The sequence below is a fragment of the Filicampus tigris genome, chromosome 1 (assembly GCF_054856515.1).
Source record: "Filicampus tigris isolate MCC_2025a chromosome 1, RoL_Ftig_1.0, whole genome shotgun sequence".
NCBI lineage: Eukaryota > Metazoa > Chordata > Actinopteri > Syngnathiformes > Syngnathidae > Filicampus > Filicampus tigris.
The window spans coordinates 31,624,803-31,650,190 of NC_141217.1; the positions used below are offsets into that span (position 1 = coordinate 31,624,803).

Genomic DNA, 25,388 nt, shown 5'->3' on the forward strand with positions numbered 1-25,388 from the left:
CTATGAAATGACGAAAACAAACGGTTTGAAATAAATAAATAGTATTTCATGTAAATTGTAAATGTAGGAGAAGAAGGCCTCGCTGGCCCTGACTGCACACCACTGCTGCAGTGCATATGAGTAACCTGATGATGGCCAGCCAAAAGGTTACAAAGGCACTTTGACAACAGACAATATTGCATCTTAACATATTTCCTGACTCTTTTTGCCATTCAACACGAGACAAAATGCGTCCCAAGTCTCGCCCGACCTTCCCCCGAGGCTAGCAAGCAAACATCAACACATATTTCTGGAAATGTGGCTTTAATTATGCCAGCAGTCAAGTTTCTCTTTGAGGCAGTTTGAGATTTTAATCACCCCAAGGGGCGAAAAAGGTTGAGCTTGTTTGGAAACCTTTGCCCCATTTTTTCCACCTCTGCCTGAATAAGCAGCCTGTGGCTGCATCAGGTTGTTCCTTTTTTTCTGGCACACATACAGTAGATGTAAAAAAATAATAAGCGTACAGGGAAAAGAGGCAAATGAAAGCAGGTTTTGACATTTATAGTCAAACACTAAAATTGAGATAAAATAAGATAATGAAATACAAAAATGACCATGCTTTTTGACTATAGGGGAAGGCAGCTTTATTTATGCATATAGTGCATTTCATACACAAGGTAACTCAATGTGCTTCACAAAATTAAAAACATAACATTTAAAAGCATTTACATGTACAGTACTTCTCATTTTGTCCAAGAAGCGTGGCAGACATAGACATGAACGCAGCTTTTATTAGCAAACACATCCAAGTAATTGACGTACTTTATAAGTGAACAAACTGAACAAATGGAATGCAAGCGGCGAGCCAAGATAGTGGCCAGAGGTGGGGAGCTGCGGCCGGGGGCTCATTTACAGCCCCACACATAAAAGTTCAATAGTTGGGAGGTGCGCTGGACGGAGGAAAAGATGTGAGTATACAGACTTTAAAGGATTGTTGGAATGTTAGAAGCCGAGCAATTTGAGGAAGCTCATCGCACACGAGACATCTGCGCCAACTTGGAAGCGCTGAGGGGGAGACAAACTTGCCATGGTGAAAACTAAAAATGTTTCACACTTCACAAACATGAAAAATCAAACATTGAATGAAGTGAAAGAAAAATATGTAGCCATTAGTTCATGTGGTGCCCTAAAACGCGAACAAGGAGAACTATACAGTATTTTGCATGCACGGATGTCTGCTTCGAACCCCCTAAAATCTGTTTTTATTCATGCTTGAATATGACACCTTACCTTGAAATTAGACTCAATTCCCATGAATCGCATGGAAAATTTCCAACTTTGGCAATTTTGGCAGCAATCAAACAAAATCGCTATAGCACGAGTTTAATTTGAAAGGAAATGGCCAAAATGATCCCCAAATGGCAGACATAACTTTGCCTTTCCCTGGAATGGCTTCCGTTCGTTTTTGTTTTTTCAATGCATCTGACGTGCCTTCTGAATTTCCTGTTGCTACAAAACTGGCCTCGAGGACTAAATTTAACAAAAGAAACCTGTAAGGCCGCCAAATATACTTTTTCAGCAGGATGAAAACGTTTCCAAAATCTGATGGTAAATCATTCGGGCCGCAAATAATGATCGTTTCAATCTGTCAATAATTGTTTTGATGAATCGGATAAAAACATTTAGTAAATTCCACCACTTTAATTAAAAACAGGATGTTACTTCCCGTTTGGAGTGCAGAAAATGCTAAACAATCAAATATGATCAAAATTGTTCTTGATTCATTTCATGATCGATGTTTACCAATTGATTGGTGCACCTGTAGAAATTACTCCAAATGGTGATTTATTTGGCCAAACAAAACAATTTCAAGAGGGCCTGTTTCATGAGCAGTTCATGGAGGAATCACTTCAACACACGTGTATAACATTGAAATATATACATATTACTGCTTCAAGAAAGAAAAATAATAAGAGCGACCCAAAGCATGCTGACCAAAATAGGCCACTACAACATCTATTTGAACATTGAATGGAAGCTTTTTCTCCTCTCATAAATTCAGAGCGCACTAATTAGGACACAATAACACGTCTGGTTACGTAATATTTCTCACCAAACTCATGATTTGAAGTACAGGAGCTCAAGGAGGAAAGTAAAGCAAGTCCATCCTTTTGCTCTTTGATCGCCGTGTACATTTGAGAGCATTTTGTGCAAATGTGTGCTGTTTACTCTTGATTTTTCTGGAAAGCCTCCTAGGCACTTTTGTAACTAAATGACAACAACAATGTGACAAATGCGTCCCACTGGCTGCAGCGGAGACCTCGCGGACGGCTCAGGCCAGGCAAAGGATCAACCGCTTCCCATTTTCAGCACCGGGTGGTGCTGTAGACATAAAACAGCCGCATGGTGCTGAGCTGCTCAGCGTAGCAATATGACCTGCAGAGGGAGCAAATGCGCACATGCAGTGACGTCATTCGGAGCCTCGTCAGGAAGAATCTTTTCAAAGATACATTTTTATGTCCTGTACTTGAACATTTGATTCTAATTCTTTTTTTTTTTTTTTTTTTTTTTTACCACTAGAGGTACAGGAATGGGACACGTTGAGATATCTGATCTACTGGAAAGAGCATTTAATCGTTCTGTCTGTCACAAAAATAGACAGAGGTGGGTAGAGTAGCCCAAAAATGTACTCAAGTAAAAGTACTGTTACTTCAGAATGATATGACTCAAGTCGAAGTAAAAAGTAGTCATCCAAATAATTACTTGAGTAAAAGTAAAAAAATACATGGTGAAAAAACTACTCAAGTACAGTTCTGAGTAACTGTAGCAACGTCTCATTTTTTATTTTTTTTAAAACAACCATTCAGTCAGACGAAAATACAAAATAATCATCTTCAGGCAAATTAAAGTCCATCCAATCAATAAAAATGAATAACATTTAATTAAAGAATATCTTAAAATAATCTTAAGGTAAATTCAAGTACTTTAATAAACAATAAAATAATAATAGTATAAATAAAAGAAATAAATTAAGCACAAATAGCACAAAATTTCAGCCGATGTACTTTTTTTTTAAACAGGCTTTGTAGGCAGAACAAGGTAGCCCATGAATTCGTACAAACTGTGTGTGTGTGTGTGTGTGTGTGTGTGCGTGTGCGTGTGTTTCAGTCTGTATGTATGTGACAAAAAATGCAAAACAAACATTTTACTCAGTGATGTCTATTAAGCTTTAACAGTAGTTGGCTCTCAAGGTTCACGCAGTGAAGCTGTGATCGTTTAGCAGTGAACAGGAGTCCAGCATGACTGAAAAGTCTCTCACAGGCTGCAGATGCAGACATATTCGATCCATTTCATCCGAAAACAACTCCCGCAGCTGAAGTTGAATATGATTGCGTGACGAGACTGCTATAAGGCTACGTTTCATTGGTGAAGCACAGTTACATGATAGAGCCTGGCGCAGGTCTCTGACAAAATAAATGCGCCTGTCACTGAAAGAGAGAGAGAAAAAGAGAAAGAGAGAGAGCGTGATAGAGAGAGAGAGATAGAGAGAGAAAGATAGAGAGATAGAGTTAGGGAGAGATAGGGATAGGGATAGAGATAGAGATAGAGAGAGAAAGATAGAGATAGAGACAGATATAGAGAGAGATAGAGAGAGAGAGAGGGATAGAGAGAGAGATAGAGAGATAGACAGAGATAGGGGTAGAGAGATAGAGATAGGGATAGAGAGAGAGATAGAGATAGGGATAGAGAGAGAGATAGACATAGAGATAGAGATAGAGGTAGAGAGAGAGATAGAGGAAGATGGGGATAGAGAGAGAGATAGAGATAGAGAGATAGACATAGAGATAGAGAGAGAGAGAGATAGAGAGATAGACATAGAGATAGACAGAGATAGAGGTAGAGAGAGAGAGAGAGAGAGAGAGAGGGACGCGTACGTACGCAGATGGGATTTATGTAACGGGTTCAATGTGGCCTAATGTAGCAGAGTAAGAGTACAGTATCTACTCTTGTAAAAGTAAAAAGTATAGTGATTTAAAACTTCTCTTAGAAGTACAAAATTTCCCAAAACCTACTCAAGTAAATGTAACGGAGTAAATGGAACTCATTACTACCCACCTCTGAAAATAGATAGATAAACAAATATACATTATAGGAAGATTTTTTGGTGAAAATGAAATGAAAGTGGATTTTTCCCAGCAGCACACCTGGTGGCCTCTCATGTGACTCACATAGCACAGGGAATCAGTGGACTAGTCAGCCAACTTTTTTACCTGTATGGAAGTGTGAAGTGAATTCATCACCTACCAAGAAAGGAGTACTTTTTCCCCAAGTAAACTTGATTCTAGCTTCACATGATGGAGCAAACGCTGGTCTGAAGGGTCTTGCCATTTCTGTTTTTGCCATAACTGGGAAAAAAAAAAAAAAAAAGAGACGTGGCGTCAGGTAAGCTTCGCAGTCTGTACACTCTAAAAACAATTGTGTTAAAAATAACACAATTTTGGGTCAAAAAGGGACCGATCCACAACTTGGGTTAAATTTACCCAACTTTCTTGAATACAATTTTAATACAATACAATTTTTTTTGTTTTTGCAGAAAACAACCCCCCAAAAATGGTATTTTTGTACAAAACAACCCCCCCAAAAATGGGCTGTTTTGTACAAAACAATGCAAGAAATTTGTGTATCGGTCCATTTTTTACCCCAAATTGGTGTTTATAGCGGCTACGCACCCGTTGAGGTTGGCGGGCTCCGAGTGGTAGATGTACTTGCCCGTCTCAGCGATGGTGGGCGCGTGCTGTGTGCTGTGGCTGGCCTTCAGCGGGTGGAAGTGGCACTTGAGGTCCACGTGGCTGGCGGGCAAGCCCATGTGGTTCGCGGACGCTATTTTGCCTTGGCTTTCCCGGTCGTCGCCCGCATCGAGACGCTTGCGGCGCGAGACCGGAGAGGACGCCTTGACCACGTGGATGTCCGGGATGCCAGCGGCCTTGGGGAGCTGCTCGGCCGCGGCGTGCGCGAGCTGCAGCTTCTTCATGTGATTGATGGCCACGGCGGCGTTGAAGGCTTGCTGTCAACACATCCACGTTTCGAACGCTGTAAGTCTCAGTAAAGCCGAAGGATTTGTTCATTTGACTTAACACACCCGCCAAATTGAAATGTTTGGAAAAAACATTGGTGGGGGTCGCAACTAGCGATTATTTTCATAATTGCAACTAGCGAATATAGGAAATAAAAGGGAGGGATTTGGGGGCTTGACGGTAAGAAGAAATTCATCTAATGTAAAAGGAGCAATGATGTCATTTAAGAGGTTCAAACGTAAGAATGTAAAAAGTGTGGATTTGCCTTTGTTGTTGCCTTTTGACAGTAAAATACTGCCCTCTAAAAATTTTTGGGTGATTCTAGATTCATCTGGTGATTATTTTTTTCAATTCATTGATGGGTTGGAAAAAAAAAAGATGAATTTCCATCCCTCTATTGAAAAACAGGACATTATTTCAAATTGACATTGCGGCTTCACTCTATTTGTGATCTCCTTTCCGGCGAAAGTTGCTTCTCCTTCATCTTCTTTAAAAGGAGAAAAAGACGAAGAAGAAGCAACTTCCGCCAGGAAGAAAAATGGTAGTCATGGCAACTAACGTTTGGTTTGCACAACAACAATTTTTACAAGGCGTCTACCGGGATTGTACCTTTGGCACAAACACATTTTTGATTGGGACTTTTTTTTCTGTGATTCATTTTATGCATCTATTTATGTAAATTCATTTTTATCATGTGTTCTATACAAAATACGTATTTGTAAGAAAACCCATAATAGATATTTGCCACTAATTTCATGCAATTTTAAGGAAAAAAAACATGCTATACTGGGATGTATTCCCTTTATTCTATATATTATTTAAAATGACGTGTCACCGGCTTAATAAAAAATTCATGTACCAAAGAATTGAGTAGTCGTACTGGTATCAGTCTGACAAAAGTGTTATCCAACATCCCTAATCATAAGTGACGTGCTAGTGAAAGGCCTACATCAGCGACCTTGATTAAAAAAAAAAAAAAAACAACACCTCTATTCAACTGGCCTTAATCATCGGGGATTTAGGAAGTCACCCAATTGATTGGGCGTAAACGGCCGGCCCTCAATGGGCTTAGCCGTCAAAGGAAGCAAATCGGCCAGCACTGACCTTCCATTTGGACTTGGCAAAGTTCTTTTGGATCTGCACGCTGACTGAATAGTAGATGTCCTGGCTGCGGGCCGTCTTTCCAATTATCCTAGAAAAGCACGGAACACAAGTGTATTTTCGGCGAGGCGCTTTTAAGCTTTCAACCCTTCATGGGGCCTGAAAACTCTTCTTCGCTTTACATGCGCAACGTTATGACTGAATTGCTAAAAATGAGGCCCAAAAAAACAAAAAAAAACAAAGACTCACCAGGGGTGCCTGAGCGCTTGCTCGGTGGTGTAGCGCGTGAGGGGATTCTTCTGCATCATGTTTCGGATGAAGTCTTTGGCTGCAATGATCGAGAAAGGTGGCGACGTGACGCGAGACCAAAAATGAGCGACGCCGGCGCTCACGTGGGCCTCGGCCGCCCTTACCCGATTCGGAAATGTCGTCCCAGAAGGGCGAGTCAAACTCATACTCCGCCTTGATGATCTTGGAGAAGAGGCGCGTCTCGCTCTCTTCGTAGAAAGGAGGATAGCCGCACAGTCTGGGAAAAAAAAAAAAAAAACACAATGAGGAGAAAATCAAGTTTTAAGTAGGCATAAATGAAGCCGTAGATATCTGTAACTGGAATTATGACTGGTCAAAATCATATTGTAGGTATCTCAAACCGGAATTACACACATTTATAAAGCGCATATAATTCACATTTTCCATTGAAGACAAGTGAAGACAAGGCTTGGACACTCACAAGATGTACGCGATCACTCCAATAGACCAGCAGTCCACTGCCTTGCTGTACGGCTTCTGTGCCAACACCTCGGGAGCTGCAGGGAGTGAAACATGTCCAACAAGTTAGGATTCAAAGCAGTCTTGCAATGTAATGCAACAAATACATGTTTGACACATCGTCATCATGTGTCTGTGATTTACCTGGATGATTATATTTCTGACACCTTTAACTTTTACTCTACCATAGTTCCTAAAATGAACACTATTACCCCGCTACATTTCTGAATCCGAAATGCTCACTGACATAACGGCTGAATCGTGGCGCTCTAAGTGGAAGAGTGTGTGTACTGGCACATGATGGCTCGGTTCACACCGCAAGAAAATGCTACGCAGATCGGATTTTTTTTCTGCAAAGTTGACTTGAGTAACACTATTGACTTTATATTTTACTTTGATTTAATCCCACTTGAAACATGAAGCATAAAGTGGACATTTATGGCGATCGTAGCAATTCCGCCACGGCTCAGATTCATTTTTTAACTCACGGTTAGGACGTGACGTCATCGACAGTGATGTCTCCATGAAATGAGATATCAAAGCCTCGCCTCATAATTTCCCCCAAATACTGTATTTATTTCTAAATGCGGGCCACTTCGACGACAAATGTGTTCATACAGCAGACAAGACCGAGGTCGCATTCATAATGTAATATGAACGCTTACACACACAAAAATTGAGCATTAAGACCTGCGGTTTTGAACCTAGCCAAACAAACAAAAAAATGTAAGGTGGAAGCACCTGCTGAGAGCAGCAGATGACAACTACAAAAGGTGAACTCCGTATTAGTGGCGATAACAAGGAAAGAACGCTACACACTCAAGGGCGTATTTACAGGAATTGTTGTCGTGTACAGTATTGGCGGGAAAAGATTCTTCCTAAAGGACCGAGTGCCACCTTTGCCAGCTAAAGTGTAAGAAATACTTGCATTCAAAACTTTCCCGTCTCGCATGAAGAAGCACATCGAGGTAGGTTAAATTGATAGATAGTAATCCAATGGAGGCAAAACATCATCATGATCAAACCTTGTTTTAGGATTAAACGTGATGGCCAGGCTAACGTGCTCGCTAATTTAGCTCATTAGCTAACGCGCACAGGAAGTGAACTGAATACAGTATTGAAAAATTAGCTTGATAACAATAAAAATTCTAACCCCTCCCATTCCGAAATACTTTCCCTTACAATACTTACGAACTTTTATCGTCAAAAATTGCCTTGTATGCTCAAGTAATATTCTATAAGGTGACTAGGACGTTTTGTACCAAATTCATTTTCTGTGAAGATACTTGTACTTTTACTTCAGTATAACTTTCAGGTAGTTACTCTCAGGAACAAAATTGATTGTAATAAGGATGCGCAGGAATAAATCATCGAAATGTATTTTCCTCACCAACATATCCTGGAGTGCCACAGGCGGTGGACATAACACCCTTGTCCATCATCTTAGACAGGCCAAAATCACTGATCATGATCTTGGAGTTCTCCTCCGGGCTGTAGTAGAGAATGTTCTCCGGCTACGCAAAGACAAAACGTGCATCGGGTCACAGAAGCAAAAGTTGCTTAAAGTGTCGTCATGATGTGGAGAAGCAGAGAGAATTAATTTTGCTCTCATTTTAAAGTGACAGTGGACCATGGCTCGGCTAACCGGTTAGCAAGCTAACAACATTTCTTATTATTATATCCCATTAGGAGATTAAGTTCATTTTGAAAGGTATTTGTATGGTAAGTTAGTATCATTACTAATTAGTATTTATTTCAAGAGCTTTTGTATGAGACCGTTATATCACAGCCTCACACCAAGTAGATTAAATTGTGAGTCGAATTTTGAGCTGAAAAAATAAAACATTTTTGAGGGGGATAAGACAGCAACATAAAATGCATAAAAAGCAAAGCGCTGGGAATACTTTCCAGATGCCTTAAATGTGACAATTTTTTCTTGGCGGCTATAGCACGGGTTTATTTTGTTTGTATTTAGTTTTCAAAGTTGTACCTTGAGGTCCCGATGCACAATGCCGTTTTGATGCAAGTAGCCGACAGCGTGGAGCACCTGCTGGATCACGCGGCTGGCGTCCATCTCGGAGTACACGCCTCGGTCCAGGATGCGGTCAAAGAGCTCGCCGCCGGAAACGCTGGTGGCGCGTGGACACAAAACACTCGCGTCAATCAACCGTGCCTTCCAACTGCTCCTGGTGCCACTTTGCGGGCGCCACTCAACCAATTTCAACTCACAGTTGCATGACCAGGTAGAAATGCGTCTCACTTTCATAGAAATCTTCCATCCCCACCACATTCTCATGTTGGATTCTGCTCAAGGGCACAACAAATGTGGAAAACGGTCCTTAGAATACAATAAAAATGTTGATTTGACTAAAACATATTCCTACAAATAGCAAAAAGTGAGAACATTTCAAGAGATGTATATAAATGCTAAAGTATTTCATGTGGCTCACACGTTTAAGGCCCGGACAATCGAGAAAAAAAATGGATAGCTGGTGACTCACACCGCACACCCGGCGAATGACCCTCGCACACATACCAACTCGCTGTACTGCAAACCCAGTTATTCACATCTGTACACGTTTTCAGGTACTATATGTGCCACTGTGTTTTTATTTTTTAATTGACAAGAGAGAAGAGGATTGCCATGAACGCTGTAGCTGAGAGAAGAAAGAGGAGAGAGTGCAGATATTTCAGAGGCTGCTGGCAAAGGGGCCCCAGTCAACGGCCACACTTTGTGCATTTCGGCAAGAGACTCTCCACACTTCACTTTTCAGCTACAGGTACATGCAGTATTCCGTTATTGATAAACAGACCAACAGTAAGTTTATTTATAAATCAGAAAATTGCATTTTGCAGAATGAGCCCTGAATTCAATTGTTCTTGATCCTGACTGACTGACAGTTGAGCCTCGTGCGGTCGCAACGATCAAAGACAAGATGTGGTTGCCACGAACCTCCTGAGCACCGTGATCTCGTTCTCCAGATTGAGGTCCCTGGTTTGTTTCTTCTTGATGCACTTCATTGCGAACATCCTTCCCGTCTTCTTCTCCCTCACCATGAAGACCTCGGAGAAGGCCCCTCTGTTTGATTGAACGCACAGAAACGCAGAGGATGAGATCGACATTTTATTTCACGGCTTCTTTCTATCACCCGATGTGGCTCAGAGGCGGCACATACGAACTCACACTCTGTACTTAAGTGCAGATACTTGATGATGATGTAGCACCTTTGCTACTTAAAAAGTAACAGAGTTCTTTCCAAAACAGATGATGAGAGACAAAAACATCCCTCCCTTGGTCTCTGAACCCCTGGGACCACTCTCAACGCATGTAAAAGCAGTTACGGTTTAAAAAGATGATCGCTGCTGATCGCCTTACAAGACCCCAAGCTCTCTGTCAATCAAGATCTCAACTGTGTAGTTGACTTTCCCTCCGTTCACATCTTGTTTGTAGCATGTCTTCATCCATGGGGATTGGGGATGTAGCGATTCACCGAAAATCGATTCGCCCCGATTAATCGATTCGACTAATCGAAAATCGAGTGAAAATCGATTCGCCCCGATTAATCGCTTCGATTAATCGAAAATCGAGTGGATTAAATTCATCTAAAAAAGAATGTCTTGAAATGTTTTTTCATTCCATATGCATAGCGCATTTTCAATGTCTAGATCAAATTATGCTTTTGCGCCAAACATCATTGCATATTGCGTTTGTGGATGGCTGCAGAACCACACTAGTGCACAGAGACAAGCATGGTAGCAATTTTTTTTTTAAATCGAATCGAATCGTTACATCCCTAATGGAGATTGAAAAAGGTAACAAAGTATGTACATCCGTTTTCAAATGCAGTCAGTGAAATAAATACTTAAGTCAAGTACAAGTCAAGTGCAGTAGCAAAGTATTTGCACTGAGTGTGAAGTGTTCACATGTCGGGGACATGAGGAGTGATGTGTCCCGGTTGAGCCGCGTCTGGGAATAGCTGTCCCAGCGGGCGGATTAGGGCCTGCGTCCCTTACGTCACGGAAACGTCCGACCGCTGCAGGACACACGCTGGACCGCTTAAGACGCAACAAGCTCCTTTCCGCCTTCATGCGGCTCACTGGCTGACTTGCTGACTGGCTGGCTGGCTGGCTGACACCTGGCGTGGGGCACCCGCATGACACTGACCCACTTCCATAAAGGCGTTCACTCCTCCGAGTCTTACCTTTCTTCTTATTGTGCAATTTGGTGCACTACAAATGGAAGCATTTCATGTCATCTCTCACACGTGGCCCGTGCCACTCTTGTTGCTGGTGGAAACCTAGCCCACCTCCAACACATACATAATGACTAAAGGATGTCTTTTATTTATTTTTATTTTTTTTTACTTGAAACAATGAGGCTGTTAGCCTCAGGAAAGTTCAACACTTGGAAGACACTTTTTGCCCGTACCAATGGCAAGGCAAGCGAAGGAAGCTTTATTTCTCGAGCGCATTCAATAGAAAAGAAAACTCCATATGCTTTACATGTTTAAAAATATGGTTAAAAGCAATTAAAAACCAAGAACTAAAGACATTTAACAAAAAACACTAGAGTGCACAGTAATATTTTAAAAATGCTTAAAAGAGCTCAACCACAAGCACGAGGAAAAAAAAAGAATAGTTTTGAATTTTTTATCAATGGCACACCATTGACTTTTACACCATAGTGAGCTGCTGATTGTATAAATTACTGTAACATTACGAAATAAGGTCACCTTTAAAGGTATTTTGTTTCTTTCCTTCTTGTTTGAACACGATGCATGCTTCATTTGTCGCATCATTACATTGACTGTGTCGGGGAAGCAGTTGGTTCATTTGTTTATTTGGTCATATTCATAGACAGTATCTATGTTTTGTATACTGCATCAAACCAATAAAAAGCTGGTTAAAAAGCAGCTTGTGTGTGCCTTATAGAAAAAAGAAAAAGTGCTATACTATCCACTTACTGGATAAAGTTTATATTAAAATGAATAGAATTGTGTAAAGAAAATAAAGTTCAAAAGAAAAAAAAAAAGCAGCATCGCGCTCAAAGCAGAGTTGATTAACAATATCAACCCTTGGAAATGATGAACATCACTCAAAAGCAGACTAATGTAAATAAAAAAATAGCACAATCTCAAATATACAGTATAACTGGTGACGTTATTGCACTTTTACACACAACAACTTTTGTTGTTGCGTTCATTTTGTCCAGTAAGTGGAACAACGCCTATAAGGGCGAATTTGAATTGAAATTGAACATGAAATCAACATATTGCACCGATCAACTTAATGAGCTCTGAGCCAAACACGCACTACGGCAACTTCTCCATCAGTCAAATGCTGTTTCCATGGTTACCACAGCTCATTTCCCTTCAATGACTCTCCTGGAAGATTCCGACAGCCCTCAGGAGAAATCAGTCCGCTGGAAAGCTCAAAATATGATGAGGTACACAAAGACTTACAAACCTGCCCCCCCCCCCCGATGAAAATAATGCCAACGTGAACCTAACCCACACAACACTACAATTTTTGAACAATATATGATGGATGTTTTAAACGTGAACAACACAATATTCACGTAGGCTCGGATTTGAATCGGAGGGTTAAAAAATTGTGAAGTTACGCAAAAAAACAATTGCTAATTTGTATACATGAAGCCTACAGGTAATAAAAAAAAAATGCAGCAGCAAGACATTTGGATTTTGGCCTGTTTTACTGCCACTTCTCTTCTCTCCTTCCCTCTCCTCTCCTGTGGGAGCTCGGAACAAAGGATTTGCAATTAAGTATTCCAAAGTGAAAGTTTGAGTTATCCATCTACATCTTGTTGGTTTCAGTTCAAAACCATTGCGGTGGCGTTTGGAGCCAAAAAGATCTACGGTCCACGTTGTTTTTGCGAATGGACGCCTCAGCTGCCGGATGAACCCGGCGCCATCGGCGAGGTCAGACAAGACCTGCGACAGCCACGATGGCTAAGTGTCTAAGCCGCCTGGAAAGGAGGCCTCGTCGCCCTAATCCCATCAAACGAGTCGTCTGGCCTCCAACAGACAAAACATTCAAGCGCTCAATCACATGAAGGCGCACGCATGGCTTCAAATGGAAACATGACCTGTTTTTAAAGTAAGAACCAGGAAAAAGAGGGTTGAAATTCAGTCACTCAACCACCGCATTAAAAATTTAATTCCATGAGATGTCATCAAGTGCGGCGGGGGAAATGATCCCATCTCATTCACATATTTGGTCCGAAAGTGTTCATTACTCCAAATGACGTGTCTTGCTCATTTTTCGACGTATAGTGACAAGCAAAACAATGAAATGCTCTTCGACTGGATGGCAGACGGTAAACTTCAACGGAGTGAAAATGCGCAAGGAAAAATGTTGCGATTTTATGAGAATAAAGTTGTAATATGAGAAAAATCTTGTCATTTCCTAATACCGTTGAAATGTTCCACGATAAAAAACAGAATGAAAAAAAATTTTAATTTGATGAGGCTAAAGATGCAACGTTATAAGAAAAAAAAAGGTAATTTCAAGAGGGGACCTGTTTCCTTTACTACAACTGAATAATAACTTGTGTTCAAGTAAATCTCTCCGATAAGATTATTGGTGAGTAAAATGAGAAGAGATTTTTTTCAGATAAATCTTTTTGTGACATTTTTGTTTGGTGGTGTGCTGTGAGTTTTTCCTCATGCTAAATATTTGCCCTGGCGCAAGATAGGCACACTGGTCGAAATGAGAAAAAAATAATAATAAAAGAACTAATGGGAAGTACGAATGCATGGACTTACGATCCCAACTCCTGCATGAAGTCAAAAATCTCCTGAATGTCTTGCGTGTCTTTTTTCCACACGTTGTCGGCCTCCTGACGTCCCATGTCTGCAGCGGCTGCGTTTGGCTGGGATTTCTTGGCTGGTACAAAAGAGAGAGACACTTTGACTCGAGACAACAGTTGCGCCAAAGCAAAAGCACCGACCACAGGTCACTTGAGGAAGGCTGTTGAAGCGCGCGCGATTGCAGCATTAATGCCGAGCTTCATGTGCAGACATCCCGGGCAACGCTAAATCGCTAAGTGGAACGAACGTCTTCCGGGATTATGACAAAGCGCACACGCGTGAATTGCGCCGCTCAGACGGTCTGCTCGGACCTCAGCGCACAACTTTGCTCGGCAGGTTTAGCGCACATCTTTTGGGGTTATGCTCAATACTGTACTGGATTAATTAAAAAAAACAACAACAACAACATTTTGCACACTTTGAACATTCAATTCACTAATTCATTTGCATACCATGAGATGGAGCAACAGTAACAACACTTTTGCTGTTTCTCATGTGTTTTATACCTGATTTATATATTTTAGTATTTTTCAATCCAATTTCATAATTGTTCCATCAATTAAAACCTTTAACAGAAACACACAATTTGCTTTACATTTGTTCTTGTCCCTGATTTTTGAAGTCACTTCAGCAATAACAGCAACCAGAGTGTTTAATTTGATAAATAATGGATTAGTTGATGCTATGTAACTTGAACGGTTAATAATTTGTATAGCTTTGTTTTATTTTTAAGTATAACCCCCCCATATGTCCACAGTCCACAATGCATGTCCAGTAGGGCAGCATTAACGAGCAATGTAATGTATATAATGATTCCTTATTCAGGAGATCCTTGGTTTTGTAAAGGACACCGACAGGTTTGAAGATTCTCATTTGAACATTTTCTATGTGTGATTTTCCAAAGTAAATTTGCATCAATTTTTAGGCCAAAATTTTTTTCCACAGCAGTATACAGTTGTGCCATCAGCAAATATATCTATTAGTTTAGAGACACAGCAAATGTCATTGACATACAGGATGAATAGTACAGGACCAAGGACAGACCCTTGGGGAACCCTGTGAATTATCTTCAACTCATTTGATTTTAAATCGTTTAGCTGTACATATTAATTTCCATCTTCGAGATCACTTTTCTATCCCTCTAATTTTTCCAATAATATACTGTGATCTATTGTATCAAAAGCTTTTTTTTTCCAAGTCTATGAAAATCTCAACAGGAAATTCTTTATGATCTATACTGTTAGCAATTAGGTCCACAAGCTCCATTAGTGCCATAGAGGTGGTCCTTTATTCCTAAAACCATACTGGATTTTGCTTAAAAGATTGTGTTTCTCAATAAAGTTGTCCAATATATATAACAATAGTTTTTGTAGAATTTTTTTAGAACTGTGGCAGCAATGATATTGGTCTGTAACTGTTAAACAGATGTTTCTCTCCACTTTTACAAATTTTAATAACTTTTGCTGTATTCATTTTAGATGAGAAAATACCAGCTTTGAGAGACAGGTTATGAATATATGTGAGAGGTTGCACTATATTTTTTATAATAGTTTTGATTTATGACATTGATATTAAAACAGTCAGTGGAGTTTTTTTGTTTTTTTTTAACAACATTTAATATTTTTACATCATTTACAGCACCGCGTAACATAGTGGAGGAGTTGTTCTTAATATTGACCTATTTTATTTTTATTTCATTGCATGTGAAGCCTCATGCAGTAATTTGTTGAAGCTTCTCATACATGCAGAGGACCCTTTACAGAGGCCAGCTCACCTTTGGCCCCACCCTCTGAAATATTGACTTGAAAGTATGACTTTGATCCTGTGTCGAATACAGAAAATCCAAAATCAATACATTTGAGAAAACAAGTTGTAACTTCCTGTCTGTAAAAATCAATGAACGATGCACGTACAAGAAAAAAAAGAACAGTTCACATAAAACGCATTTGATGTATGAATATATCTTTTGAAAACAAACGCAATGAATGTGGCGTAGAAACAAATTAGAGGAGGATTAAGAACACTTGAAATTAGAAGGCGACCCACTTTGCTCTTATGCCCTCTATTCTCTTATATAATGGATTAGAAAGTCCTGATCTGCTCACACCTGGATGGCAAAAGCTTCACTCGCAACTTATGTAAACTGTTTTGTGTTAAATAAAAAAAATGCATTCATGTTTTTCGGTTGAATGTTAAATACTGCAGGCCATAAGAAAAGCATTGCACTGTTTTTCATTACACTGAAATAAAAACAAACTACGTGAAATTCTTTTAAGTGCAAGTCATCTCAAAATAGCTCATCAATGCAACAAGCAGCACCTTTTTGTCTAAATGTAGCGAAATGACAAGAACACAAAATGACAGCAAAAGTTGGAACAACGACAGCACTTCATTAGAACATAACATGCGTGATTATCCATATTTATACCTCTCAATCTGCACCTATTGTTAAAATGTAACTGCAGAATTTGACGACACAACAAGCGCATTCATATTTCATGACTTTAATGTCTGCAATTTCTTCAATTTTCATTGTGAAATAGAACCATTATGCTTACATATTTCATACACTCCCTGATATTGAGCTAAGTAAATCTTCTTTATCAATGTCAATAATAAACTTTCCACTAATTGTAAATACAAATGTTGCATAACTCAACGGCGTTCAACACGGAAACATCTTAAGCAGCTGATGTCTAAATGATATTTTTAAGAGGAAGCTCAAGACACACCTTTTTAGTTTGGCTTTCAACAACTTTTAAATAATTTATCTTTTCTTTTGATTGAAGATAATTCTATGTTTTGCTTTGAATGTTTTAAAGCACTTTGAGTTGCATTTTTATGTATGAAAAGTGCTATATAAATAAAATGTGATTGATTGATTGATTGATTGATGTCTTTTCTTGTTCGGTTTACATTTAAATGAGATAAAACTATTTCCTCAACGATGCTCTCGTTTTTGCCTGCACTGAATTGCTTGTTATATATTATTAAGTCGAGTGTACATGTGGGAATATGGCTGCTCCGACAATTTCATCTCAATCGCAGGATCAATGAAGTGTCTGTCTATATCTATATCTATATCTATATCTATATCTAATCAGGACTCACCTAGAGAGTTGCTGCTTGAGGTCTGCTGTGACTCTCCCGGCGTGCGGACACAGAAGCACAACAAGCACGTTGCATATACCTGGAGAAGGAGGAGGAGGAGGAGGAGGAGGATGAAGGAGGGGGAGGAGGAAAAGGGGCGGGGCCTTGCATGAACACAACAGTGACAAGCAGCCACGCTAAAATTAGACGCAAAGGACATTGAAAAATGTTGATTTTCAAACAGTGAGTGACTTGTTCAGGTTTCACGAGCAAATGTAATCAAGAGTATTAGCGCCAAACAGGAAATAGAATACGTGGCCTCACAGTGCTCGTGCTCAAGTAGCTTTTCTCCCACATTCCAAAAAAAAAAAAAAAGACCCAATTGAAGAATCAGACTCGTTGAGAATAGGAATGCTTGTTCGTCCGTATATGTGCCCTGCGATTGGCTGGCAATCAGTCCACAGGTGTAATAATAATGCATCACATTTATATGCGCTTGCTGGACACGCAAAGCAATCTCACCCTGTAAGAATAATATATAATAATTAGTATGTTATGATGCTTGCCTTTTTGTCCCACATTTGAATCATGCAGGATAGAAGTTGGATGACTGGCCTTAGCTTTGTTGTAGTCTAGACGTTAGCCTCGCTCTAATCTAGCCTTGTAGGAATAGATGTTCATCGTTAGCCTTGTTCTGATCTAGGCCCAGCTTGCTTTGTGTGCCTTATTGGTTTTATACATGCATAATGATGAGTCACACGCACACACATAGACATACCAAACTCAGAATGTCCCAACTGCTTTCCCCTCCCCCCTTTCCCTTAGAGTTGGGACACCTTTGTCATCAGCGACTCCGAAGAAAATAAAAAGCGAGGAGGCGGAGGTGCTTATCAGAGGGTTGCTAGGAACTGTTGCGGCAGTTCCCTTAATCGCTCTCCTTGCGCAAGTAAAATGACAGTATTATGTTGAGTGTCTTCTCTCCTCATTTTGTGCGTTGTTTGCTAATGTCTCAATTGGTGTGAACCCGACACAACCAAAGTCAGCTGGGATTGGCTCCACCTCAACCGTGACTTCAGAAAATGGATGGGTGGATACTCATTGTCCCCCTGGGTGGACAGAATATTGTCCATTATCAGTGATGATACTTGGCATTTTGATGTATATCTGCATTTTTTTTTTTTTTAATCTGATGGCCGATCAATTCGAAACTGTCTTATTTTCTGGTTTATGGCAGCTGTGGCGTATCAGAACCCAAACGGTGAGAACAACCTGCACTTATCATTTTGAAGTAAAAGATGAATAGTTAAGGAAAACTTGATTCACTGTTCATAAACTCATGAGCTATACGTTAAACGTTTTCAGTGAACTTCTGACATGTCGTTGAGCCTGGGAGCTGCCTGCACTTTTTCCTCACAATTTGAACACTAGGATGTATATTGTGATAAAAGAAAAAAAAAAAAAAAAGAAGAATGTTACCGTGTTGCAAATATGAAAAGCTGTCTCATAAACATTTAAGTTAAGTGTTGGTGATTGTACCATTAAAAATACTGTCGCCAATTTTCACTTTTACTGCAAATTGATATTACCTGCAAATATCGATTATCAGCCTCCTTGACCACTAATAATAAATATCGATAACAGCCCTGAAAAAAAAAACTAGCAACAAGTCCGAGCTTTTTGCACAACCTGCTGGTCTTTGACAAGGAGCAGAACTGCTAAATTCACGTCAAGTGTTTGATCCATAAATGGAAGAATACATTTTCTATTTTGTGCAAGTTCATTAACAACCGTCCTCTCCGTCATCAGCAAGTTGCAACAGAGATACAGTGATGTAAAAGTTTTACACAGCCCAGGTGCCAGGTTGTGCCAATACCAGGTTTTTGTGATGTAAAAAAAAAAAAAAAAAAAAGATAAATCATTTCAAAACGTTTTGCACCAATGAAATGTTACCTGTAACCTGGACAACTCAATTGAAAGAAAGAAAGAAAAAAACTGAAACATTAACTGTGATTATGTGAGTGTGCCCACCTTTGTAAAAGGGGCGATGTGGCTGTGTTGACGAAAGGAATCGATCATATTCAAACTCACGTTAAATGGGAGACACTGCCTCTGGGTAAGACGTCAAGTTCAGATGTTCTAGTAGGCTAACTCTTCCTGATATTTTTGTAGTCACACATTCCGTAGTGAGCTTCCTCAACATCAGGGTAAATTGCCTTACCTGGATGAATAAAAAATTCAAATTGGCATTAATCAGAGTCAACTTCCCAGGTAATAAGAAGGTGTGCACACTTGTGCAGCATATTAAAATGTGTTTTGTCAATTCCCATTTCAAAAAGATGTGCTTTTGTTTTCAGTTGTACAGGTTGTAAGTCATAATGGTGGAAGCCATTTTGAAATTATTTATCTGCATTTCTATACTATACGAATTTGGCATTCGAACACATCCCTATGTGTCAACTTTTTCCAGCCACTATATAGCGAGACTGGCAGAGTCACAGAAAGGCACTGAAGGGAATCCTTGTACATTTCAATAGATATTGCCGTTCAGTCTCTAATTTGTCTCAGGACGAGTGACGCGACCGTGTTGCACCCTGACAAGCAACGAAGCAACAATCAGGACACCAAACAAGTCTCACACAAAGGGAGTTATTTTGGTGTTCACACAGTTACGTAAGTTGATTGTATTGACGCTAAACCCGCTGGCCGCTCACATAATGGGAGATTAACCCGCTTGCATCACTGAGTGCAGGACAGCAGCACTTGAACAAAAGCATCAATCGTAAATTAAGGGAAGTTATGCAATTGGCAAAACTTTGTTCTTTGGGACAAATTACCCCAAGCCCACCATTTTGAAAGAAATGCATCCCCCAGCTGTTTTGAGCTAGCATCATGCTGACTGCATAAACTCATATCTAACTACTAAAACATGTGAACTGTTTTCAAAGCGTTCTACAATTGTTCAACCACAGCAATAAAAAAAAACATCATAGAAATTTTACTTTGGAGGGGGAAAAAAAAAGTTTTTGGAACTTAAATGTGCTTACCTATCAGGCAAGCCATGTGTATTCCTTTTTTGCAGGATGAGCCAAATGGATGCCTCTTCAAAAATATGTGGTGACATGACCAAATTCTATGGGTTTCTATGTAAATAACAACGGTGGCACTACTTGCCCCTTGGCACAAATTACCCCACTGTCCCGTAACTGGCAATGGGTTTTTCACATGTGGAGATATTTTGGCGCACACTTCTTCGCAGAATTAATAAGCAACCTGGAAAGCTTTTCGAGCACAAACGGCCTTTTAACTCATTCACTGCCAGACATTTTCAGACCCCCTTTTACCCTAACGTTTAAAAAATTTTGAAAAAATATATAAATACGTTTCGGGGATTGAATGGCTGGACTGTGAAAAGACAAATAAATACGTCAATGGCAGTGAATGAGTTAAAGGTTACGTATGCCACAGCATTTCAATCAGATTCAAGTTTGGACTTCAATGAGGCCATTCCAAAACTTTCATTTTGTTATTTTGCCATTCAGAAGTTGACTTGCTGATGTGTTTGCGATCATTGTCGTGATGCAGAACCCAAATTCGCTTCAGTTTAAAGTCATGAACTGATGTTCAAACATACTCCCAAAGGATTTTTCTGGTATAGAGCAGAATTCATGGTCCCATCAATCACAGCAAGTCGTCCAGAGCCTGAAATCGAAAATCAGCCCCAGACCATCACACTACGACCACCATGTTTGACTGTTGGTGTTACATTTACACCAGATGTAACGAGACTTCCTGCGTGAATCGTCATTTCTGTAGGCTGGCCACCATTGAAAAAAATGGTGTGTTGAATTTACTCAATTTCATTTTGTCAAGTGGTTGCACGAAATAATATCTGGATCCAGATACATTTCTAAAGTAGACTACTAGTGTATTTAAAAATGTATTTGGATCCAGAAGCTTTTTTTTTGTGCAACCACTTGACAAAAATTGAATAAATTCAACACACCGTTTTTTTCAGTGTGGAGTCCTAAAGCTTTAGGTATGACTTTGTAACCATTTCCAGACTGATGTCAATGACTTTATTTCTCATCTGTTCTTGAATTTCTTCAGATCATGGCAATTTGTTGCAGCTTTTCGAGATCTTTTGGCTCATTTCATTTAATCAGACAGCTTCTATTTCTATGATTTGACTGAAGAGCTCTAGAGGTAATCAGGCTCGGCGGTCAGTGAAATTTTTTTTTACTGGCCACAGTAAAATCATGATTTAACAAAGGGGGCAAGTACTTTTTCGCAGCTTTGAATAGTTTTTACCCCATCACAGTTACATAATGAATAAATGAATCATGCAAATCATTTAAAAACTGCTTTTTATGTTTACTTAGATTGTCTTTGTCTGATCTTTACATTTGTTTGATGATCTTAAAGATTACAGTGGGGAAACTATATGCACAAAATTAACTGTATAAGGGACAAACAAATACCTTTTCATAACACTGTATTTGATGAGAATTTGTTTTTTTGGGTGATAAAAAGATGTAAGTCCGAATATTGAGGCGTGTTCACTGATAAAGTAAGCCTTGAGTCTTTTTTGGGGGACAGCAAAAAAAGGCAATACTATGAGAATAAGGTTGAATATTCTGAGGAATGTGATGCCACGAGATTCAAGTTTAACGAGTGGGGTCGAAATGCGGCGCCTTAATGCAACATTGACGCCCTCTTACGCTATAAACGTTATATATTGTATTTTTCATGTTAAATATATTTGACATCGAAGCAGCTACGGAAACCAAAGGCATAAAACACAAAACACTTGCATGGGGAATTTGCGCTCCCTTGTGGAGCCACTCTCTAGACTAGTGAGAGTATCAAAACACACAGTCGAGGACTGAAAATATTTAGATCATCCAAATAGATCATAGATTTTTTTACAAATCTGATTTTGTCCATTTCCTTGATTGTAACTATTCTTAGCAGCTGCTTTATTCTTGATTCTACTTAAGATAGAAGCTCCTGCTAGTTGAAATGGTTTGAATCTCCCGAGAAATGTGTGGAGGTTAAAGAGTAAATTATTGCATGCAAGAGGAGGTAAATATATAATATTCCTATTAAATCTGGGAATTAAATTTAAATTGAAAGTTTGAATGGGAAAGAAGTTTTTTTGTTGAATGTCATACTGTACATTCCTGAAGGTTTTTGTAGAGTGTAAAATTGGGAAAAGTAGGTATTTTGTGAATGGGGAAAATAGTATGATGGCCAGTCTAAACTTTGATGAATCTTTAGATGTTCAACTGGTTAGAATCGGTTGGAGGGGAAAAAAAAAAAAAAAACGCGGAATAAGAAAAATAATTGTGTATAATAACTAGAAAAAAATTATTAACTCCTGCACTTAAAGGGGGAGCTTGCATGATTTTTTTTTTTTCCCCCCCAGAGTCAGATCAACAGAAGGCGTGAGCGACGAAGTGTCTATCATTTGCCATGCACTCACAAGCACACTCTGCTCATGGCCCACACCTGCAAAGTTAGGTTAAAAATGGATAGTTGCAACAAAAAGGAAACGGCCTTTTATTTATATATTTTTAAATAGACTTTTGATTTGAATCTGGCCACTTAACATCATTACAAGCTGGATTTTGGGATGCATCAGCCCAAACCACATTGCAATGTGATGAAATACTGAGAGAATATAAATTGGATCCAGTGACTGAAAAGCCTTTAATTTCCACCCTCCCACAAGTTTTATTGACTATACAAAGAAGTACCAAACAAAGTGTGTGGCTTAATCCTCACTCAATGAGTGAACAATAGAACAAGAAGCAAACACAATGTGAACCTTTTCAAAGCCCCCCCATCAACCTTCATCTGCAAGGCTTGTCATCTCACGCTGCTTTGTCGAGACGTGTTTACCAGACAAATTCAGGTCAGGTCCCTCGCTTAGCGATGATTATCCGCCGTTAGTGAATCATCTGCTGCATCATCATCATCAACATCATCATCATCATCATCATGGATGGAAGCCGCTTCATTCAGCTCCTCAGTGTCAAATCTTCTTTGGCTTTGCACGTTTGTTTCAAGTGTGAATGTGCCCGTAGAGTTTCTTTTTTTGTTGTTGTTGTTGTTACCGCCATTTACTGCCAGTGAACCTGACCTCCCGCCTTGGAATGGCGCTTGGCTTCCATGACGGAGAAGACTTCTTGCTCCTCTTGGATCTCCTTCAGTCTCTTCTCCTCCAGGAAGGACACCAGCGAGTCGCGCATGTCCACCACCTCGATCATCTGCTGCAAGACGCGATCCTCTTCTGCCTGCTGCTCAGCCGTCTTATCTGACGCATGGGAGCCAAAATCCAAGTTACACCATCACTCATGCCACTTAGTAACGTCCACCCATCCATCCATCCATTATCCATACCGCTTATCCTCACAAGGGTCGCGGGCTTATCCCAGCTGTCTTGGGGCAGTAGGCGGGGCACACCCTGAATTGGTTGCCAGCCAATCGCAGGGCATACTTAGTAACGTGTTATTCCAATATGATCACATTTTTTTTTTTTTTTTGTAACAAGCAATCCAATGTGTTGCCGTTTTCAAACAGTTAATCAGAGGGAACGTTAGTTGTCACAGTCACAGTGCGTTACTGTAGTGAAGTTTTCTTCTCCCGTCTCAAGGAGTGACGTCACGAACGCGGCAGGTCACGTTTTCATCATGTGGACAACTCACATGTACATTGCAGGCGGCCAGTGACAGAAACAACAGTGGACGAAGGAGGGATTGGCACTTTTAAGATGGAAATACAGCCACTCGTCTGATTTTAGCCGGCTAAAGATGATATGCTTAAGGTTGCTTTTACTCTATGTGCTGTCGACAAGTGTTATGTATTTTCAAAGGCACGATGGAAAAGAAACAAGAAACGTTTGGAGTTAGAGCTGTACGTTAAATCTTACAGAGAAAGTCCCGCCAAGTTGTGTCAAGCACAGAGCTGCTTTATACTTCATACATGAAAAAAAAAACGCTTTTCCTGTGTGAAGTCTGGAAAGACCGTCTTTCAAATAAAGACAGGAAGTCGGTTAGAACCGCATGAAGGGATGCACACTATTACAGTTTCTAGCCAAGGTTGCTCTATTTGCTTACCCACAAGTTCAAGTTGTTCATGCGAATGATGATAACTCAGCAAATACGTATCTCGTGAGCATGTTGAAGTATTTTGTGGCCACAAATAAGAATTACTGTTGTATTTTGTGGCCGTGCTTGTGGACCTCAATGACGGCTTGCGGAGATAATCAACATACGCACCACTCAGGTCCATGTATTTCCTCAGCTCCATTTCCAGCATGCTCTGTTTGTCTTCAAGCTCCAGCTGTCGCGACCTGGGACAAGAAGCAACGACGGATCAGTGAAGAAGGCAGCTAAACGTGCGCGTCAAGTCGCGTCAACGTAATTCATTGTCCGTAGTGCCAATTGAGACAACGGACCTTTCCTGAAGACACTTTACACTTTGAGCAAATCACTCCTTATACACTTAAAAAAAAACAAAAAAAAAAAAAAAAAAAAACACGCCAGCAAGCACTCCGATTTTGCCGCCTCCTGACCAATGACGATGAACGTGAGATTATTTTACGTTCCAAAAGATGATCCCATGAGATTATCCTGTGGTCTGAGTCTGCATTCCCCGATGAGGTTTGGTGCACAATTAAGCTCCACGCCTGACATTATCGAGCCACTGAGAGGAGCGGGCCGAGTTACACCTTTTGTCATCTTTGTTTTTGTTTGAACACATTTGATCACGCAGGATTTCTGTCTTGGAAGATTTAGATTCCACGCAGATTGGCGGTGGAAACAGAATCTTTACTGATTATGAGAGAACACCACGCACAAATATTGTGCCAAACTGTTGAAGGCCTGATTTGTATGTTATCTTCATGTGTGGGGTTCATCGCAAAGAAACAATCTCTTAAGCTAAAAATAAATAAATAAATAAATCCTTGTGAGTGTACTAGGCCTTATGAAGAAACCTCAAACAGAACCTTGGCGCTGCCGGTTGAGTTGAGAGTGAGAGACAGAGGAGGAATGAGGGGCTAAGTGACGGGGGGGGGGGGGGGGGGGGGGGGGGGGGGAGGAACGAGAGAACGAAGATGCACACTTACGCCACCATGAGGTCCGACTCCTCCGAGACCAAGGCGTTCTTCTCGTGGACCAGCTGGATCCAATGCTCGATCATGTCGTGAGATTTATCCGTCTCTGTGAGTGGAAAAGAGGATTATGTAGTGACTAAAGATGAGATTCCGATTACACCAGTTAAGGCAGTTGGGGGTCGTGGACAAAAAACAAAAAAAAATCACAGTGGGGGGGCGGGGCGGCGTCATCAGTTTACAAGTGGGTGGCGCGAGATCACATTCATATGACAATTCTTCATTGGATGGTTTTTCATTCATGGCTTTGAAGTGTTTTTCCTACGTACACATATTAACCAAGACTTCATTACTGCTCATTACTGTTTCTCGATGAGCCATTTCCTCCTGTGTGATGTCATCTAGTGCACTTTAAAAAAAAAAAAAGAA

General features: G+C 40.2%; 2 protein-coding genes across 5 annotated transcripts in view; both read right to left on the minus strand.

Annotated features, from left to right (window-relative positions):
* Positions 1–598: 598 nt before the first annotated feature.
* On the minus strand, positions 599–16,943 carry LOC147153586 (calcium/calmodulin-dependent protein kinase type 1D-like). The gene is made up of 13 exons (XM_086032491.1): positions 16,865–16,943; positions 13,709–13,829; positions 9,877–10,002; positions 9,153–9,227; positions 8,914–9,052; positions 8,314–8,437; positions 6,886–6,961; positions 6,569–6,681; positions 6,405–6,483; positions 6,159–6,246; positions 4,710–5,044; positions 4,285–4,385; positions 599–2,415 (listed from the first exon to the last, which is right to left on the minus strand). Exons 2-12 carry the CDS (start codon positions 13,792–13,794, stop codon positions 4,328–4,330), a joined length of 1,299 nt encoding a protein of 432 aa, XP_085888617.1. The 5' UTR covers positions 13,795–13,829; positions 16,865–16,943; the 3' UTR covers positions 599–2,415; positions 4,285–4,327.
* Positions 16,944–22,386: 5,443 nt separating this feature from the next.
* The window catches only part of mical1 (microtubule associated monooxygenase, calponin and LIM domain containing 1), a 48,131-nt gene continuing 45,129 nt past the window's right edge, over positions 22,387–25,388 (minus strand). For all 4 annotated transcript variants that reach the window (XM_086032533.1, XM_086032515.1, XM_086032525.1 and 1 more), the window contains 3 exons: positions 24,975–25,068; positions 24,124–24,197; positions 22,387–23,159 (listed from right to left, as the gene is read on the minus strand). In XM_086032533.1, coding sequence (XP_085888659.1) covers positions 22,966–23,159; positions 24,124–24,197; positions 24,975–25,068 — 362 coding nt within the window. In that variant the 3' untranslated portion in view covers positions 22,387–22,965. The remainder of the gene's footprint in view (positions 23,160–24,123; positions 24,198–24,974; positions 25,069–25,388) is intronic.

Coding starts and splice junctions, on each gene's coding strand:
- LOC147153586 (XM_086032491.1), bottom strand. CDS start 13,794: ATGGGACGTCAGGAGGCCGACAACGTGTGGAAAAAAGACACGCAAGAC. Junction 9,228..9,876: donor GAGATCACGGTGCTCAGGAG/GTTCGTGGCAAC, acceptor GCCCTTGAGCAG/AATCCAACATGAGAATGTGG. Junction 5,045..6,158: donor TTGCCAAGTCCAAATGGAAG/GTCAGTGCTGGC, acceptor ATGTGTTGACAG/CAAGCCTTCAACGCCGCCGT.